Source organism: Bos indicus, chromosome 29 (genome assembly GCF_029378745.1).
Source record: "Bos indicus isolate NIAB-ARS_2022 breed Sahiwal x Tharparkar chromosome 29, NIAB-ARS_B.indTharparkar_mat_pri_1.0, whole genome shotgun sequence".
Classification (NCBI taxonomy): domain Eukaryota; kingdom Metazoa; phylum Chordata; class Mammalia; order Artiodactyla; family Bovidae; genus Bos; species Bos indicus.
In genome coordinates this window covers 24,159,911-24,179,194 of record NC_091788.1, presented here as the reverse complement: position 1 = coordinate 24,179,194, position 19,284 = coordinate 24,159,911, and the positions used below count along the sequence as shown (strand labels likewise).

General features: G+C 40.7%; 1 protein-coding gene across 2 annotated transcripts in view; it reads left to right on the top strand.

The window, feature by feature from the left end:
• The window catches only part of NELL1 (neural EGFL like 1), a 1,057,189-nt gene that overhangs the window by 498,023 nt on the left and 539,882 nt on the right, over window positions 1-19,284 (top strand). For both annotated transcript variants that reach the window (XM_070783206.1, XM_070783205.1), the window contains exon 13: window positions 17,625-17,750. In XM_070783206.1, the coding sequence (XP_070639307.1) occupies window positions 17,625-17,750 (126 nt within the window). The remainder of the gene's footprint in view (window positions 1-17,624; window positions 17,751-19,284) is intronic.

Below are 19,284 nucleotides of genomic sequence, written 5' to 3'. Positions count from 1 at the left end.
TTGATAATCAGTGCCTCCCAATTCCATCTCCATCCCCCTTTCTCTTTATTCTGTGGAGGGGGTTGTATTTTAAAATTTTAAACTTTGTTTACAACTCTCAGGCATATCTTTGAATTAGACCTCATGTATAAGGGCTTCCCTAGTGGCTCAGAGGTGAAGAATCCGCCTGTAATGCAGGAGATGTGGGTTTGATCCCTGGGTTGGGAATATTCCTTGCAGTAGAACATGGCAACCCATTCCAGTATTCTTGCCTAGAGAATCCCATGGACAGAGGAGCCTGAAGGTCTACAGTCCATAGGGTCACAAAGAGTTAGACATGACTGAAGCAGCAAAGCACACACAGACATATATCTAAAAGGAGGGATTTCAGCATGTTTTTAACCTCACAGAGATACTGTTATTATTATTAAATTATGAATATTTAAATTTTATTTTTCTAAGATTAAGTTCATTTTTGTAAGGTAGGAAGACCAATTCATCTTTGTTATCAACCTTTTATTTAGTGAGCAATCTGCTCTTCTTAAAGGAGGTTTCAACTTAAAAATCTTAAGTTCTGAAGTTTTCAGCTTACAAATTTTTGGACTTCCCTGGCAGTCAGTGGTTAATTAAGACTCCATGCTTCCACCACAAGGGGCATAGGTTTGATCCCTGGTCAAAGAAATAAGACCCTATATGCCACCTGGTATGGCCAGAAGATTAAAAAAAAGTTAGAAAATATTTAAACTTAGAGATTTTAATTTTTCAGTTTATTGGAAAAAAAACACACACACACCCACACCCACACCCACCCCTCCATGTCCCCAGCAGATTGACTGTCCATGCCATCGTATAGTCCCAGGAGCTGCTCTCAGGAGGAAAAGAAAAGTGAGTTAGCCTGAGCAGGGGGTGACAGTCCTGCTGTGGTGATGGGGCATGGGGAGCTGCAGGGCCAGGAGGAAGGGCGTGACTGCCTCTTCTCATCGTTGGACGAACAAGTCAAGGGGCATTGGCTGGTTTAATGGGGGAGCCACTGGAAGGCAGAGGATGCTGATTTGAGCCTCTTCCCTTCGGCTTGGATTCCGCCAGGGCTGGCTAGAAAGGAGAGCTAGACCTGGCAGCCTGTCAAGAATGTGCCTTTGAAGCCAAAAAAGTGAGAAGAGACAGCCAAAGATATCAAGGTCCAAGACACTGGACAGGGTGCACGTGTGTATCACTCACGCCATCTCACCAAACCTGCACGAGAACACTCTGCTCCTCAGATGTGGAAGCCCAGTTCAGAGACCGTCGGTAACTGTGCAGAGTAACTCTCATCCGTAGTGAAGCTGGGCTTTCAACTCACATCAGCCACATGGCTTTCTTTCTAGCTCTGTGACATTCAGCTGCTCAGGGGCTTAGCTGGTTTTGTCTCTCCTGAGGAAGGAGAAATACAGGTGTATTGTCCTTCTTCCCCCTCTTTTCAAACAGGGGAAGGAGGGGGATTGTCCTTCTTCCCCCTCTTTTCAAACAGCTTTATTGATATTCCCGTACCATACAAAATTACATTGTTTTACAAATTGTGTTAAATTTTTTTTTTAATATTTTCTTTGATACAACACAGGGCATTTTAACCATTTTAGGGTGTACATTTCATGGTGTGAATTGCATTCACAAAGTGGTGCAATCGTCACTACTATCCACTTATGAAACTTTGTCATCACCCAGCAGAACGCTAACCATTAAGCCATGACTGCTGTATCCTCCCTCTCTCTTCCCAGCCCCTGGTAAACCTCTCATCTCGGTGTAGCCAGAACTGTTTGGTGCAGGAAAACAGTTCATTGGTTCCTCAAAAACCTCAGCATAGAATTACCAATTGTTCAGTTGTGTCTGATTCTTTGCAACCTCATGGACTGCAGCACGCCAGGCTTCCCTGTCCATCACCAACTCCTAGAGCTTGTTCAAGCTCATGTCCGTTGAGTCAGTGATGTCATCCAACCATCTCATCCTCTGTCGTCCCCTTCTCCTCCTGCCTTGAGTCTTTCCCAGCATCAGGGTCTTTTCTAATTACCAGATGGCCCCACAATTCCTCTCCTAGATTTCTACCTAAAGTTGTTGAAACCAGATACTTGAACAGATACTTGTACACCAGAGTTCATTGAAGCATTATTCACCCCTGCTGAAAGGTAGATGGTTCTTTTTCTTTTTCATCCCAACCAATGCCTAATCCACCTCTTTACTGTAGCAAGTCTGCTTAAATCTTGTCTTCATAGCAATACAGGGGTGTTGACTATACTGTGCTGTGCACTTTTCGTCAAGACTTAATTTGTCTTATGACCAGAAGTCTGACCTCTTTACCCACTTTTTTTCCATCCCTTCCCCTCTGGCAAGATCTGTTCTATGAGTTTGGATTTTTATTTCAGATTCCATATATAAGTGAGATCATATGGTATTTTCTTTCTCTGTCTGACTTATTTAGCATAATGCCTTTGAAGTTCCCCATCCATGTTGTCACATAGGGCAAAGCTTTCTTCTTTATAGCTGAATAATATTACTCTGTGTGTGTTTGTATGTATCACGTTTTCTTTATCCTTGTATCTATTGATGAACACTCGTTTCCATGTCTTGGCTGTTGTAAATAATGCTTCAATAAACATAGGAATGTGTATACCTTTCTGAGACAGTGGTTTTTATTTCGTTTGGATAAATACTCAGAAGTGGAATTGCTGAGTCATATGGTAGTTCTAGTTTGAATTTTGAAAGGGACCTTCATACTGATTTCCACAGTGGCTGCACCAATCTACATTCCCATCAATAATGGGGAAGGGCTTCCTTCTCTCCACGCGTTTTTGTTTGCTTGGTTTTCTCTTGTGTTTTGGAAGATATCCCTTCTGACACGCGTGCGGTGATCACTCGGTGTGCTTTTGACTCACATTTACCTGATGATTAGGGATGTCACGTACCTTTCATGTAACTCTTGTCCATTTGTATATCTTCTTTGGAAAAAATGTCTCTTCAGATCTATTTTTTTAAAATCAGATTTCTTGACTTTATTGAACTGTATGAGTTATTGTATATTTTGCATATTAAGCCCTTATTCGTTTTATGATTTGCAAATATTTTCTCCTGTGCAGCAGATTGCCTTTTCATTTTGTTGAAGGCTTCCTTTGCTGTACAGAAGCTTTTTAACTTGATGTAGGGTTTAATTCTGTTTTTTATGTTGAACTTTTAAGTTAGATGTTATCCCTGAATGGAGACAGTTCAGTATAGGGCAATGTGTGTTCACTGTGTTTTTATTGTCAGCCCCCTAAGGTGTCTTTTAGACATTTTTTCCTTATCATTTTCTCATGAAAATTTAATACCAGAGATATACTATATATCTGCTCCTGTGCTGTGGCCCTTTGGAGAATCACGAACTTTTAAAATAGCTAAGATTTTTTTCACTCTGCCAAGAGCCAGTTTTTCATCCCCTTGTATGTGAAATCACTCTGGTTGAGAGTGAGGGTGTGGAGGTTAAGGTACTGCCTTGGGAGCCAGGGCTGCCTGGACTTGTGTTCCAGCTCTGCCCACTCCTTGCTGGCTGACCTTGGGCAAGTTGCTTAGTCCTCTATCCCTCAGTTTTCTCATCTGCTGAATTGGAAATACTGAAAAACCTGCTTCAAAGGGTTATTATGAGAATTAAATGAGTTAATAAACATAGGCCTGTACCTGCTACTTAGAAACTGTTCAGTTTAATTCAGTCACTCAGCCGTGTCTGACTCTTTGCAACACCATGGACTGCAGCACGCCGGGCCTCCCTGTCCATCACCAACTCCCAGAGCTTGCTCAAACTCATGTCCATAGAGTCGGTGCTGCCATCCAACCATGTCATCCTCTGTCGTCCCCTTCTCCTCCTGCCCTCAATTTTTCCCAGCATCAGGGTCTTTTCCAGTGAGTCAGTTCTTCACATTAGGTGGCCAAAGGATTGGAGCTTCAGCTTGATCATCAGTCCTTCCAATGAATATTCAGGACTGATTTCCTTTAGGATGGACTGGTTGGATCTCCTTGGTGTCCAAGGGACTCTCAAGAGTCTTCTCCAACACCACAGTTCAGAACCATCAGTTCTTTGGTGCTCAGTTTTCTTTATGGTCCAAACTCTCACATCCATACATAACCACTGGAAAAACCATAGCCTTGACTAGATGGACCTTTGTTGGCAAAGTTATGTCTCTGCTTTTTAATATGCTGTCTAGGTTGGTCAAAACTTTTCTTCCAAGAAACAAGTGTCTTTTAATTTCATGGTTGAAATCACCATCTGCCGTGATTTTGGAGTCCACGAAAATAAAATCTGTCATTGTTTCCATTGTTTCTCCATCTATTTGCCATGAAATGATGGAACCGGATGCCATAATCTTAGTTTTTTTCAAAATGTTAGCTGTTATTACTTTTTAAAGGTTTTTCCATTTAAAAATAGTTCAAATGGTAGAAATTAACATAATGTAAAACAATTATCCTCTTGTTAAAAATAAATAAATTTTTTTAAAATTAAAAAAGTAAAAATAGTTCAAGACCAGTGCACTGTATGGAAATCTGATTCTCTTCCATTTCCTTTCTTTTGAATGGTGTTTTCATTGTACATTTGGATTGTGTTGTCAGAAGAAAGTGGATTATGAGTCATTATTCTGTGGGTTTTTTCCCTCTTTTCTCCTCATCTGTTTATTTTTGTAGTTTTTCAGCAATCACAATTCATAGGGTTCTGGACTTGGTGATTTTAAGAACCAGTTTAAACACTTTATCATTTTGGGTTTCCTAGTTCATGTTTCATATAGAGAAAATGGATTCAGTCTGATGTATAAAAATTTGGAGTGGTAAATAATGTTGGTTTCATTTCAAAAATATTGTTTCATTGAAGGAATCTCTTCCGAGGAGGGAAAGTCCACAGAAAAGAAGCTGTTCTTCCTGAGGACATTCAGCTGATTTTCATTCATTACACAGATGCTGGTTCATTATAAGGAGCTGGTTTTATGGAACCCCAGTTCCATAAATGTTCATTAATGTGTGCATTAATGACCTGCTCATAGATCCACAGTCTCTGGTTTGTTTGTGGAATTCAGAGCCTGGTAATTAATCACTAGTTAACTTGATGCTCTAGTGAATCAGATCTGAACCTCAGGCACCAAATCATTTATCTTTAAATGACTAAAACCTTTGCACTTTATTTTGACTGCATGGGAAAAGCAGTGAATGAACAATTTGACCAATTGTGACTATAGGGAGTTGCTATTTAATTAATCATGGACAGTGAATAATCTTGATGAGAAAGGGAAAGCTAAGGTTACCCTGTAGAGCAGTAGAATAGATACCAGGGGTTCAAATTCTCTGAGGTCATCTTCTAGCTGTCTAATAACCTTGTGTGTCTTTGTAAAATAAAAATATTAATATATACCTATCTGTATGGTACTTGTGAGGATGAAATGGATTATGCATGTCTAGTGCTTGGTAACTATGTTTGGCACAGAGTAATGATCAATAAATGCTGCCAATAATTGAGAGATTAGTTGCAACTAAAGGATGCTTTGTTAGTGGTGTTGCACTCTTCCATTTCATTCACTCTTACCTGACTTTCCTTTATCTTTGTAAAGCAGAGAACAGTTGCCCAGAATATCTCCATTTCTCCCAATTTTCAGCCATCCCTGGTAATCACCACTCTATCAATTTCTATGAGGTTGGCTTTTTTAGATCCCACATATAAGTGGTATCATGTGGTATTTGTCTCTCTGTCTGAGACAGAAGCACTTATTTTACTTAGCATAATACTCCCACACTTCATCCATGTGGTCACAAATGGTAGGAATTCCTGCCTATGGCTAAACAATATTCCTCTGTGTGAGTGTGTGTGTGTATGTGTGAACACTCACATCTTTATTCATTCATCTTTTGATAGATAGTACAAAGTTCTTAGTTATAAGATGAATAAATTCTTGGGATCTAATGTGCAGCATGGTGACTATAGTTAACAATAGTGTGTATTTGGAAATTGCTAAGAAAATAGATTTTAAATCTTGTGTCCACAAAAAAATGATAATTATGTGGCCTAAAGGAGGTGTCAGCCAAGGCAGTGGTGGTGATCATTTTGCAATGATAAGTGTATCAAATTTACACATTGTATACCTTAAACAATGTTATATATCAATTATGTCCTCATAAAGCTGAGGGAAAAAGAATTGCCACCCAGTTAAATCAAAGGGATAAGGGAAGGCCATCAGCACTTATGAAGGCATCTTCTTGCCTTCTCAAGATTCACCACAGATATATTTTTGGTGAATTCTTCCTCGGTCGTTTTTGATGGAATTAGCCACTTCTTCTTCTAGTAAGTCATTTTCAGGTGACTGCCTCTCAACTGGACTGGGACTGGTTCTGTATGGTCTGGCTATTTTCACTTAGCATAAAAGCCAGAAGACAAGGACTGCATCCCACTGAGCTTTGGGATTTTGACTGCCTCTGGAATCTAGCAGTCTCTTAGTAGCTCTGGAATTTCCTTTCCCAGTGGTAGGGAGCCGAGTAGCCTGCAGTCCATGGAGTCACCAAGAGTCAGACAAGACTGAGCGACTTGACTTTCACTTTTCACTTTCATGCATTGGAAAAGGAAATGGCAACCCACTCCAGTATTCTCGCCTGGAGAATCCCAGGGACGGGGGAGCCTGGTGGGCTTCTGTCTATGGGGTCACACAGAGTCAGACATGACTGAAGTGACTTAGCAGCAGCAGCAACAGCAATGGTGGGGAAGGCACAAGATCTTCATAGCTTCCATAGCTGGCTTACAACTCTTGAGGACACCTCAGACCTTTTTGGAAGCACTCCCTGGTTTTGTTGGTACCATTGGCTGAAGTGTAGGGTTCAGAAATGGATAGATTCAGGTAGTCTGGGCACAGCCTACAGCTGAAACTGAATTCATCACCTTTCTTTCAGGGTGCTTCTTTCCTTGTAGATGCTCAGCATCACTTTATAGACCCTCTTGAAGGTCAGAAATAGCAGGCTGGGGAAAAAAGTCATGGAGTGGTATCTTACAGTGTTTTTCTGATGTCAGCTAAAAATTGGTATGCTGTGATTCCCCGTGGCACAAAGAGATGTGTTACTTTATGACAGTATTTAATTCTGAAATTGAACCCAGCAGGGGAAAAAACATCTTAGCATGAATTTGCAAATATCTGACATAGGTATATATGGAAAACACCTTTAAAATGTCAGAAAATGCAATGATCTAACTTCTAGCTTATGATGCATTTAACCTTGTATGAGAAGAGTTCATTACCATGCACGGGATGACCAAAAGGGTATTTGGATTTTTAATATGCAAATATTTGATTTGGCAGGAAGCATGTTTGTTTGACACATATCTTAGAAGATGATGTAAAAATTCATCTCACCAGGCAACAGAGATATTTAAAGGGTTATTAAATTATCAGTCCATGGGGGCTGTCATAACAAAATGTCATTGACTGGATGGCTTAAACAATGGAAATTTATTCACAGTTCTGGAGGCTGGAAGTCTGAGATCAGGGTTGGGTTCTGCCAAGGGCTCTTTCTGACTTGCGGATGGCTGCCTTCTCCCTGTGGCATCATCTGCTGGAGCAGGAGGGCATGCTTTTTCATGTTGTGGTTCAGTCGCCCAGTCGTGTACAACTCTCTGTGACCCCATGGACCGCTGCATGCCAGGCTTCCCTGTCCCTCACCATCTCCTGGAGTTTACCCAAGTTCATGTCCGTTGAGTTGGTGATGCCATTCCTGCTTTTTCATATCTTTTCTTAAAGGGATACTAATCTCATCAGGAGGGCACCACTTTCATGACCTCATCTAAACATACTTTCTCTGCAAGGGCTCCATCTCCAAATGCTGTCACAGTGGAGGTTGGTATATGAACATATGAGTAATTTGTGCAGGGAACACAATTAAGTTCAGAGAAGTTATCTAGATACCTCCTGAGACTGTCTTATTGTTCGCTTCCCTTGCCCTCCCCTACCTTCCCTTCTCCTCCCTCCCCTCCTCTCACTTCCTCTTTTCTTTGCCTTCCTACATTCTCTTTACTTCCCCTCCCTAGTCCTCCTTTCTCCTTCCTTGTCCCCTTCCATTCTTCCTTCCATTCACCTCCTCTCTCACTCTCTCCTCCTCCTCCCCCATCTCTCTGTCATGTCCCCACCTCCCCCACAAGCTACTTGTGATCATGTGCTTCAAGACACAGGCATTTGTGGGTTGAATCTGATAGGCAGATGTGTTTTGCTTGCTTCAAAATATTTGAAAAAAAAAATGGAGCCATTATTTTAAAAAGTTAAATTAATGCTTGAGAAGACTCTGGGAAATACTGAAGGACAGGGAAGCCAGGCATGGTACAGTCCATGGGGTCGCAAAGAGTTGAACGTGACTTCAGTCATACAGTCAGTTCAGTCGCTCAGTCGTGTCCGACTCTTTGCGACCCAAGAATATGACTTAGCAACTGAATAACAACAACCATGTAAGTTCTCTAGAAATATCAGAGATCTAGCCCACAGTCACTGGAGGAGATACTATAAAGTGATGAGTAGACTTTGGAGCCATGCTGCCTGAATTCACATCCTGGCAGTCCAGGTACCATTGGTATATGACCTGAGACAATTGACTGTCCATTCCTGTGGCCCTTATTTCTCCTCTGTAAAGTGAAGATAACAGTTCACATTCTTTCTATTGTCTTTCTGCCATTGAGGTTTAGTCTCATTTTTCATGTAACACTGGTCTTGTGCTGTGTTTTTTACCTTGTAAGAGAGAACCATTTCTTTGTTCTTGAAAGTAGGCAAATGAAAGAGATTGATAGAGACAGGGATAGGAGAGAGAGAGAGAGAGAAAGAAGAGGATTAATTAATATTTTAAGATATATAATATATACCTTATTTTTTTTTGGATGGGACATATTTTACATATTACATATATTTTACATGTGTACATAATGTACATATTTTACATTTTACATATATCTTCTACCTGGCTTCTTCTTCATTTGGTTCATATTTCTATATTCTACAGGCATTTCTCTACTCTTGCTTTAGGAAGAAAACAATAATTATAGAGAATTACATGGAACACTGGATAAAACACTAATTCCAGAGTTAGAAGGCCTTGATTCTGTTACCAGCTCAGTGATTATCTGTGTACCCTTGGGCAAGTCAGAATTCTTTTCAAGGACTTTATTTTCTCATCTGAAAAAGGTCATAATAATTCATATCTTGTCTGCTTCACTGGAGTTTTATAAGTTCAAATCAGAGATCATGTAGGCCCTCATTTGAAAAAAATATTCAGTATGACACAGATGGGAGCATATTGATAGATCTCATATCAATGCCAGTGCTACCATGTTTTCATAACTCATGATTTCTGAAAAGTCAGGAGATTAAAGTCTGGTAGAACTGCTCTGCAAGTAATCTTACTAGTTCCCGGAGGGCTTTTCCAGAGCTGTGCTTTTGTTGGAATATCTGTAACTAGAGATGGCTGTTCTTCATTTTCTGGGGACATGCCAACTCAGTTGACACAGGCACCAAGGGGCCGTGTGAAGGTTCAGGTCATCTTACTAGTATTTTCCAGGACTTGTGTCTTGGAAAAGGCAACTGGAACATTTTCAAGCTCATTGAAACAGGAGGGAAAGGGGTGGCCCAAAATAAAATGTTTTGGAGACGGGGTTTAGGATGCATTGTGAGGACAGAAACACTTGAATGTGTCAATAACTTTAGAATCGGGGAAGTCTTTAGATGCTCTCTGGTCCAACTGGTCACTTCATAAATGGAAACACTGATGTCTAGAGAAATGCCCAGTGCTAAAATTAACTAATAGAAAGAGCAAGAAGAGGGCTTGACTCTTGGCTGCCAATTTAGTGCCTGTGGTTCAACAGAGTGGAGCAAGTTTGCTCCTGGAGTCCCAGAGACCCGGGATGATGTCATAGGTGCTCTCCCTGTCATTTCTGATGCCAAGCCATTGGATGGCTGGGGATAATGAAATGAGACTCACCCAGTCTCAATAAATATTGATTTTCTTTCTTCACTCTGTTTCATTTTTAAATGCTCATAGGAAGTGGACCCCCTTGCCCAACCCACTGCATCTAACCCTCTCTGGGTTGCCTTTTTCTATTCTTAGGCAGCAAATCTGAGTAGATCACACTGTTTTATTTAGAAAATTCTTTGCATTTGCTTCTATCTTTGCTACCCAAGCCTGACGCTCTAATTTAATGATGATGATGATGCCAAATTCAGCTCTGTTTGTTCTGAGCAGTCTTGTACAGATGGAGGCTGGTGATTTGTGAAGAGGCATTATGTCACATCAAATTTCATTTTAAAGTCCATAAGTATACCTTTTTAAAACAAAAACAAACTGCTTCACTTTCCTGGGGAGGGACATAAATCAGGTACTTTTATTACCTCAGAAAATGAGTGCTAATATTTCAAAGGTGACAAGCAATCTCGAAGAATAAATCACAATTTGAGCCCCATTATACTGGAGCTGCTATATACCACAGTGGGGTTTCGAGACGTACAATATTTAATAGAAGATCCAGGCCCCTATGTCACTATTTCTAATCCTAGAGGGGGCCTTCAGTAGTCTTAAGCATCCTGAGTTAAGGTTGTATCAAGGGTTCCAGCTCAGAGCAGAATTCTACCACCTGTTTTGGGGTCCTGGGTTACTGGAGTCTAAAGTTTGAAAGAGTTAGGGTTTAATTTAAAAGACCCACAGGAATAGTCATGCAGAGAACAGCTTTACTATTTTAACAGAGAGCATCAAACAGAACAAATGCCATGAACATGATGCACAATGACATTCAATTTGGAGATCCGCCTGTTTCCATACATTTCATGGCAGCACCAGGCATGTCGAACACAGTTATAGGCTCAAAAATTTACAGAGAGCTAGAACTGGATCAGGGAGAACAATGCCACATGTGAAGTGAGACTGTGGATTCAAACCCAGGGTTTTACGCTTACGAATTTTATGCTTTGTACAAGTGATCTCAAAATCTCTGAGCCTCAGTTCCTTATCATGACATACAGATATCTATCTCCTATAGGAAGAGTCAAATGGAATAAATGGGGTGCTGCAGTGCTACCTGTGGGGTGCCTAACATAGTTTCTGATATGTAGAAATGACAGATTTTGAATATTAACCAGGTGTCAGGGGCTGTTCATAGGTTTACCTTATGAGGTTAGGGACTATTAGCCTCTTTTCATTTTCATATCATCCTGTGCCTAATGATGTATTTTTAGAATTTTGATCCATTCAACCTTCCAGTAGCTAACTTAGCTGTGGTTCTTAGAAAATCTTGCTAGACTGATCTAGACCTTTAGGTTGAGCCTGGCCTTGAGTGTGTTCAACTTCTCCTTTGAGGTTCAGTCTCAGACATAGCTTCTTCTTGCCTCCTGCTGCTGCTACTGCTGCTAAGTCGCTTCAGTCGTGTCCGACTCTGTGCGACCCCATAGATGGCAGCCCACCAGGCTCCCCCGTCACTGGGATTCTCCAGGCAAGAACACTGGAGTGGGTTGCCATTTCCCTCTCCAATGCATGAAAGTGAAAAGTGAAAGTGAAGTCGCTCAGTCATGTCCAACTCTTCGCGCTGCAGCCTACCTGGCTCCTCCACCCATGGGATTTTCCAGGCAAGAGTACTGGAGTGGGTTGCCATTACCTTCTCTGTCTTGCCTCCTGGCTCTGGGTAAATATCAGACTGGGAAGGACCATTGCTTGTGAGAGGGACCTGCTTTAGGCAAAACTCCATCACCACCTGAGCTGTGGTCAGATTTCTTTTCAGGCTTATATTTAAAACCCTCATGGCTTTGGGCTCACTCAGTTTCTCTCTCTGAGTATCAGTTCGTTCTTTAATTGGGGAGTTCTGTTTGTTTATTTTCCTTGATTTGGTAATTTTATAACCTTTTAGGATCTTTTGTCTGTGAACAAAAAGCATTTGGCCTAGGCTCATTTTGAAAAATCTCAGTTGTTTGCTCATTCTTAGGATTTTCTCAAGATATCCCAGCTCTCTAAAGACGTTGATTGTGTTTTGATTCTCTGTATAATCAGATTTGCTTGTGGAGCACTCTTGAGTTCTCTTGAAACTGTCTGCAGGGTTGTGCCTTTCCCTGAGTTTGGAGAGGCAGTCTTTCTTAGGCAGATGTGTTTCTCCTTGTCCCTTGTCCCCATCCTGAAACCAGGGGAGTTGTCAATTCTTTTCTTTCTTCCATCCTCTTGTCTCAAGGGACCCAACCCATGCCTCTAAACATTTTACTTTCTTTGTCTCCCTACCGTTTTTTACCAGGAAATGATTTTTATATCTGATGTTTGTATGATAGAAGATAAGCAACAAAGATAAAGTAGTGACAGTTTAATTTTCTGGTACATTTGTCAAATTTTCTGCCTTATTTTATTCTTTTTGTGGCCTTCCTTGGGTTCAGTCTCTGGGTCAGGAAGATCTCCTGGAGAAGGGAATGGCTACCCACTCTAATAGTCTTGCTTGGAGAATTCTATGGACAGAGGAGCCTGGCAGGCTACAGTCCACGGGGTCACAAAGAGTCGGACATGACTGATCAGTTGAACACTTTCACTTTCACCAGGAAATCGAGATATGCCAAGGCTGGAATTACCAGTGGTATGAATTGAAAATGAAACGAACTCAGTGCCACATCAGCAGAGCAGCAGGGCTGTGGTGTGGGAGTGGCTCACATAGAGCAAGGGCTGGATAAACCTACGTGGGAAATTCTCCCTGGGATTTCCTAACATCCTCTTTCTGGTTTTTGAAAATATTTCTGTTCAGGGCTTGGCATCCTGTGAAACAAGGTGATAGCTTGGTTGTTAGCGTCAAAATAAACTCTTAATGGCTGAATAACTCCTTCAAATCCAGATGAGGCTGCTGCCTCTCAATAGTTATGCAATGGCCTGAGGGAAATGAGCTAGGAATTTCTCTGTGGGAGGAGCCGACAAGGGTCCATAACAGAGAAACGTTGATTCTCATCAGTGGCCTGATTGGCAGCTGTGGCCCATAGGCTGAAGACTGCATTGCCTCTAAGGCAAGTCCTGACTAGTTCCTCATCTTAAAAAATGGCTAGGCATCCTAGCAGTATAGAATGAGATCACTGTAGCTTCATCTCTGTGAGTAAAATACCAGTGTGATTTAGCCTTCAGCTTGCCCTGCTCCAATCTATTCTCTTCACTGCAGCCGAGCTATAGTTTAAATACAGAAATTGGACTTTGTCACCGCCATGATTTAAGCCCAGGCTCCTTTATGTGGTCTCCAGAACCCAGCAGAGGTGGCCCAAGCTCATCTTTCCAGTTTGTCTTCAAATAGGCAAAGTTCCCTTCTCTGAATTCTTTTCATTCTTCCCTATCTGGTATGTTATTTTTCTCCCCTTGACCTGTTTCATTGCTATTTCAGGTCTTGGATGAACAGGCACTTCTATAGAGAGTCCATCATTCAACTTCTCAGACTAGGTCAAATCCCCGTTAAATGATCTCACATTATTGGTAGAACATGTAAGTTCCGCTCAGCGTCTTGCCAGGCTGTGAGGTCTGTGATGGTGTTTTATTCATCACTCTGCATTTAAAAGCATAGTAGAGGGCTAATTAGTGTTCTTTGAATGTTCAGACTAAATGGTCCTCTCTCTTTATAACTCTGTAAAGACAAAAAGTTTAGGCTCTGCAATTTTCCTTCTGTTTCCTCATCTCCATTCTCAAAGCTGAATTTCTGTTCATCTTTCAAGATCAAATTTAATGATCTCCATTGCAGTGCTTCTCATGGTCATTCTCTGTACTGGTCAGGGTAGACTCAATGGCTTAAATTAACAAAAGCATATTTCTAGGTCATGCAACATGTCCATCACGCTAATCTGGTGACCTGCTCCTCAGGGACGCAGGCTGAAAGAGCTTCCATTTCTGTGCTTCTATAATTTCCAAGACAGGAAGAAGGAAATGTGATAAATCTGATGCTGGCCCTTAATCTTTCTACCTCAAGGTGGTAGGCTTCTCAGATTCATGCTTGGAAGAGGATGGGAAAGTACAGTTGAATTATTTGCTCAGTAGGAGGAAATCTGGTAATATACTGGATGAGATGTGCTAATGCAGACCAGCCCCCTCTTATATCTGGCTTTTCTTGGTCTCTCAACCCCTCACTTACAATGATCTATTCTTCCACTCTCACATGGTCAAATAAAAGATCCTGTAATCAGCAACAACTAAATCACCTTTGACATCTTAGTGTCAAGCACATCACTCTATAACTCCATCTTCTGCCTTTCCAGCTCACACACTGTAGTACTCACACTGGAATCATTTCTGCCTCCCTCAGGAGTCCTGCTGAAGTTAGGGTTCCCTGGGAAGCAAACTCTGAGATGGAGACTGACATGCAGGAAGCTTAATAGGGATGCAATGCCTATGGAGGAAGGGAAAGATACAGAATTGCGCAGAGGGAGGGGTTAGCTGAATCTCATTGAGTGCTCTGAACCTGGTATAATCTTTCACAATTATCTTAAGTTACTGTTAAGGAGAACCATCCTTCAGTGAAGGTTGTCCTCAGGGTGGGGGTGTGACTAAGGGTGAGGCAGCTCACATAAGTCAAGGACAGTTTTCCTCAAAAGCTAACATTTGAAAATTTGTAGCAGGCAGTACTTCCAGCGGCTGGGGGAACAAGTTCTTTAGCTTTGAGCTGGGCAGTGCATTTCAATTCCCTCTTGTCCTCACTTCTTTCCTTAATAACTGTGATTCCTTGGCATCTCAGGATCATCAGCTCTTTTCTTGCAACATCAGTTCCCTTGTTTCTCATTTTAATCTATCCTGTTTGTTCAAAAACTCATCTTTGGGTACACCTCTTTCCCACTACCCTGCCCCTTCCCCAGGTATCTGGGTGCATCTGGAGTGAAGCACATGGCCACGCTGACTGCTCTCACTTAGCATTTATGGTCACAGGTCACATGTGCCTCTGTAGCCACCTACTATACTCTCTAGTAAATGGTTTCCTTCTTTCCACTTCCCTGGTGGCTCAGATGGTAAAGTGTCTGCCTACAATGCGGGAGACCTGGGTTCAATCCCTGGGTCGGGAAGATCTCCTGGAGAAGGAAATGGCAACCCACTCCAGTATTCTTGCCTGGAAAATCTCATGGACGAAGGAGCCTGGTAGGCTACTGTCCATGGGGTCACAGAGTCTGACACAACGGAGCGACTTCACTTTCCCCAAATGATGACTTTGTACCTTTTCCCCCCTCTTTAAACATCTAGTACCACCTTCTTCTCCTAATTCTCAGATGTTACTCTCTCATTTCACTGAGAAAATTAAAAAACAAGCAAAGGAACATGACTTCTTCTTTCCACCACCAAATATACCAACTTTCTTCCCTTATCTCTTAGTTTCATTTTTGTTGTAAAAATGACTTGCTCCATCTGTGGACTGGAACTCAACTCCTCTTGTCTCCTCCAAGACTTTACTCCTGCAGAAATCTGCTCTCATTCTTTTTGTCTTTAATGAGTCTGTTGCAATATTATGTCTGTTTATGTTTTGATTTTTTTTGGCTCTGAGGCATGTGGGGTCTTACCTCCCTGACCAGGGATTGAACCTACACCCCCTGCATTGGAAGACAAAGTCTTAACCAGTGGACCATCAGGGAAATCCCTGCTGTCTCTTCTATAATGTCAGTTTTCTTCACTAGTGTTGAATCGTGTCCAACTGTGTGTAAACATTCTGTGATCTTTTCCAGAACGGTCTTTAAACAAGACTGTCTTTAAATATGGAGTCTCCCTAGAGCTACTACAGTTTTTCTTCTCTTGATGGCAAAATATCTCAAAAAGTTTCCCTTGTTTTTCTGTCTCCTTCATCTTTCCTTCTTTCTTTAATTGACTCCACTTTCCCCAAACTTCTCTTAACAGCTCAAGGGCAACAATGAACTTCTTGCCAAATCAAAACGTTAATTCTGTCTCTATCTTATTCAACTTTTTCAGCATCAGGTGACAAACCTAACCATTATTCCTTTCTTGAAACACTTTTCCTCTTGACTTTTATGATATTCATTCTTCTGTAAAGCAAAATGCTTTAATGATGTAAGGAACTGACTTATTTAAGAATTCTATTGCCTTGAGTGCCAGAAAGATCTGAAGCACCTCTAATGATTTCATGCAGTTACTATCCTATCCCAAATTTTTGGGAGAGTCCCTTCCACACCCAAGCTTGATGTACTCATATATTATACAATTTTTATATTCCTGTTGGCTATTTGTTTTGAAAGCTCATGATACTGTGCACGTAGAATTATTGATTGCCTGAATTCTTTCACTAAGTTTTGATGTTTGTTTCTTAAATTTATGGAAGTCTTGCTGACTATGTCTTCTTTCAGAGCCTCAGTTAACTTTCAAGTATAGGATAACAGATCTTTAGTACTGAAAAGAATCTGATATTATTTTGGGGTGTTTTATTTAGGAAATAAATCCATCTACATTTATTTTTAAAGTAAATAAATGAGTTTTCAGTGCACAGAAATGCAGTTTCTGTGCATGAAGATTACTAGGATTTCAGTGATTATCTTAGTCGTAATGCTACATTTGACTAGTGATCATTTTCGGAGTGCTTTCATGAGGTAAATCATAGTAAATAAGAGTCAGACGTTTGATTTCAAATTGTGGATATAGTGTGTTCTTACAGGATGACTTAGTGCCAAACATTTAACTTCTCTAAGCCTCAGTCTAGACTTTAGAATGATGGTAGTGCTGTACTTCACTCACGGAATTGTATGTGGGTAAATTAGATGGCACATTGAAAGATATAGAGCAGTAGGTTCAGAAGTAATCTGGATGATGAGGGTCACCTGCTAGTAGTTAACCAGACTGGAGCTAGAGCTCGTATTGGCTATTTTGGATTCCCACAATGTTTTTATTCTTCCCTCTCCCAGGCCGTCACACATTAGCAGTCTGAGTAAAATAAATGTAAACCCATTTTTTAAAACATAAACTCTAGAAAAGACTAAACTCTATGCTTATGGTTGTAGGTTATCTTAATTCTTATCATGAACTTTTTATGAGACGGAAGGTGATGCTCTGATCTCCATTCCAAAGAGAAAAAGATCTTTTTTGTTGAATCATTCCATTATTCTGTGACATGGGATGTATCTCCAGGTCAAGCGATGAAAGACATTCATTTTCATTAGACAGCAGTTGCTGTCTATATTCATAGTACAACATGGGAGAAAGTGGCTCCACAATCATTTTGTACCAGATGGATTAAAGCATGTATTAGTAAGAAAAACAAGCAGAGAGAGGCTGAATTCTCTTGATCTCTCTGATGAAAGCCACGCTGTGTACAGTGGACAACTAATGAATATTCATTGGTGTCAATGCCTGGACACAGAACTCCTTGATTTGGGACATTGAAGCATCCTTTTTGGTGAAAGAGTAATAATAGATTCAGTCTTCAAGCTTCTTGAGTTCTTCACTGTTGTGTCCCACCATGCATCTTTCTAGAAAGATTTTCGGCTTTAGACGGAATCTGCTACACCAGCTGAAATTTGCGCTTAAGCTTTTGTGCTAATGCATCTTGCTTTTTCTCTTGCCTTCCATGGGCATTCATCTTTTCTAATTTCATTGTCAGATGATCACATTCTAGTTCAGTCATTCATCTAACTGTGTTATTGCTTCTTTTTTTTTTTTTTCTTCTTCTTCAGATATTGATGAGTGTGCAGCTAAGATGCATTACTGTCATGCCAACACTGTATGTGTCAACCTGCCCGGATTATATCGCTGTGACTGTGTCCCAGGGTACATTCGTGTGGATGACTTCTCTTGTACAGGTGAGTGCTAAGAAGCAGTGTTGCTTTTCTGATTCAATCCTTCTCTGCATCATATCTGTGTTGTTTCACTTAGCTCCAAGTACACTAATACTATTTTTACCAAACTAATTCTTCTCTTTAATTATCTTACCATCAAGATTTTTTGAAAAAAAAATGATAATTTAAGTCTGCATAATTTATTTCCACTCTTGTTATGTCTGTCTCTGTATGTGTGCATGCATACATTCGTATATGGTTTGAATTTGAAGTCTCAGTTGCCTATGGTAACACTGAAGGACTTAGAGATTCCTTTTCCAAAAAGAGAAAAGTATCAAACTGTTCTCCTTTCATCAAGGTGAAATGTTTTTGTATCTGAGAAAATGTACTTTGTTTTCACTGGGAAGGACAAGAGCTTAAAGTATGCAAGAGTGCCTAGTGGGCGGGATTGGGTCTATGGGGGGTCACTCAAGACTTTTCACTGACATATTGTTAGTTTCTCCTCTCTTCTCCCTTCATCACACTGGGCTGTCAGCCCTAAACTGGAATGCCAGGCATTGTGGTTGGTGTCTATGTGTGAGCAGTGCTAGCTTGTGGGCATTTGGTTTGAGGTTCCATTAGCATTTAAGTCATGAATATGGAGACATGAGCAGTCAGTTGGCTAGGATGCGAGAAGGTTCTGATTGTGTCTTCTTTTGGGTGAAATGTGTTTAAATGCCTGATCTGTAACCTGTAAAAAAAGGACTCCTTGAATATAAGATTTCAGTCATGGTGTGTATTTCTCTGACTCTTGTATCTTTCTCTTGGTCCTAATGACTTTGGCATATAAACAATGATTTCTTCACTCACAATGGAATGGTACTCATTTCTAAATATTTTGTGTTTTGAATGACCCTTCCAAAAGTACAAAAAGTTACAAAAGTTTGAGAAGTATGTTTGTATCTCCAAATACTTTTACTCTTGTTTGTTGTATTAATAATATTTTAAAGTTACTGTTCTTTGGCTAAAAGGACTAGTGATTTCAGATTGATGTGGTTTCTGACTCCCACAGTTGGTCATGTCTAATTATCTGTCTTTTACATGATTTTCTTACAAGAAAATCCCTGGAGAAAAAGAGATTTCATAAATACTATGCTGAGGCATAAACGTTTTAAGAGGGCAAAACTCCTGTGGACCTGTCAACAAACAATTGAGAAATCTGTGATGTTCTAGATGACTACTACTCTGTTCTCATTAGTCTATCCCTGGTCCTAACTTACGGTAGTTCTGACATTAGGCAGAGGCAGCGAATTGCCTCCCAACACACTGCACCTTATCATGCAGCCCAGACCTAATTAAGGCACTGCTGGGTGGAAATTATATGAGAATCCATAACACCTCTGCTCTTACTTTGTCATGGAAGGAGGAAGGCAAGAGCTGGTACTTATTGAAGGCCTATTAAAGACAGGGTGACAATATACAGCCTTGATGTACTCCTTTTCCTATTTGGAACCAGTACATCATGAGAAACGCTGGACTGGAAGAAACACAAGCTGGAATCAAGATTGCCGGGAGAAAT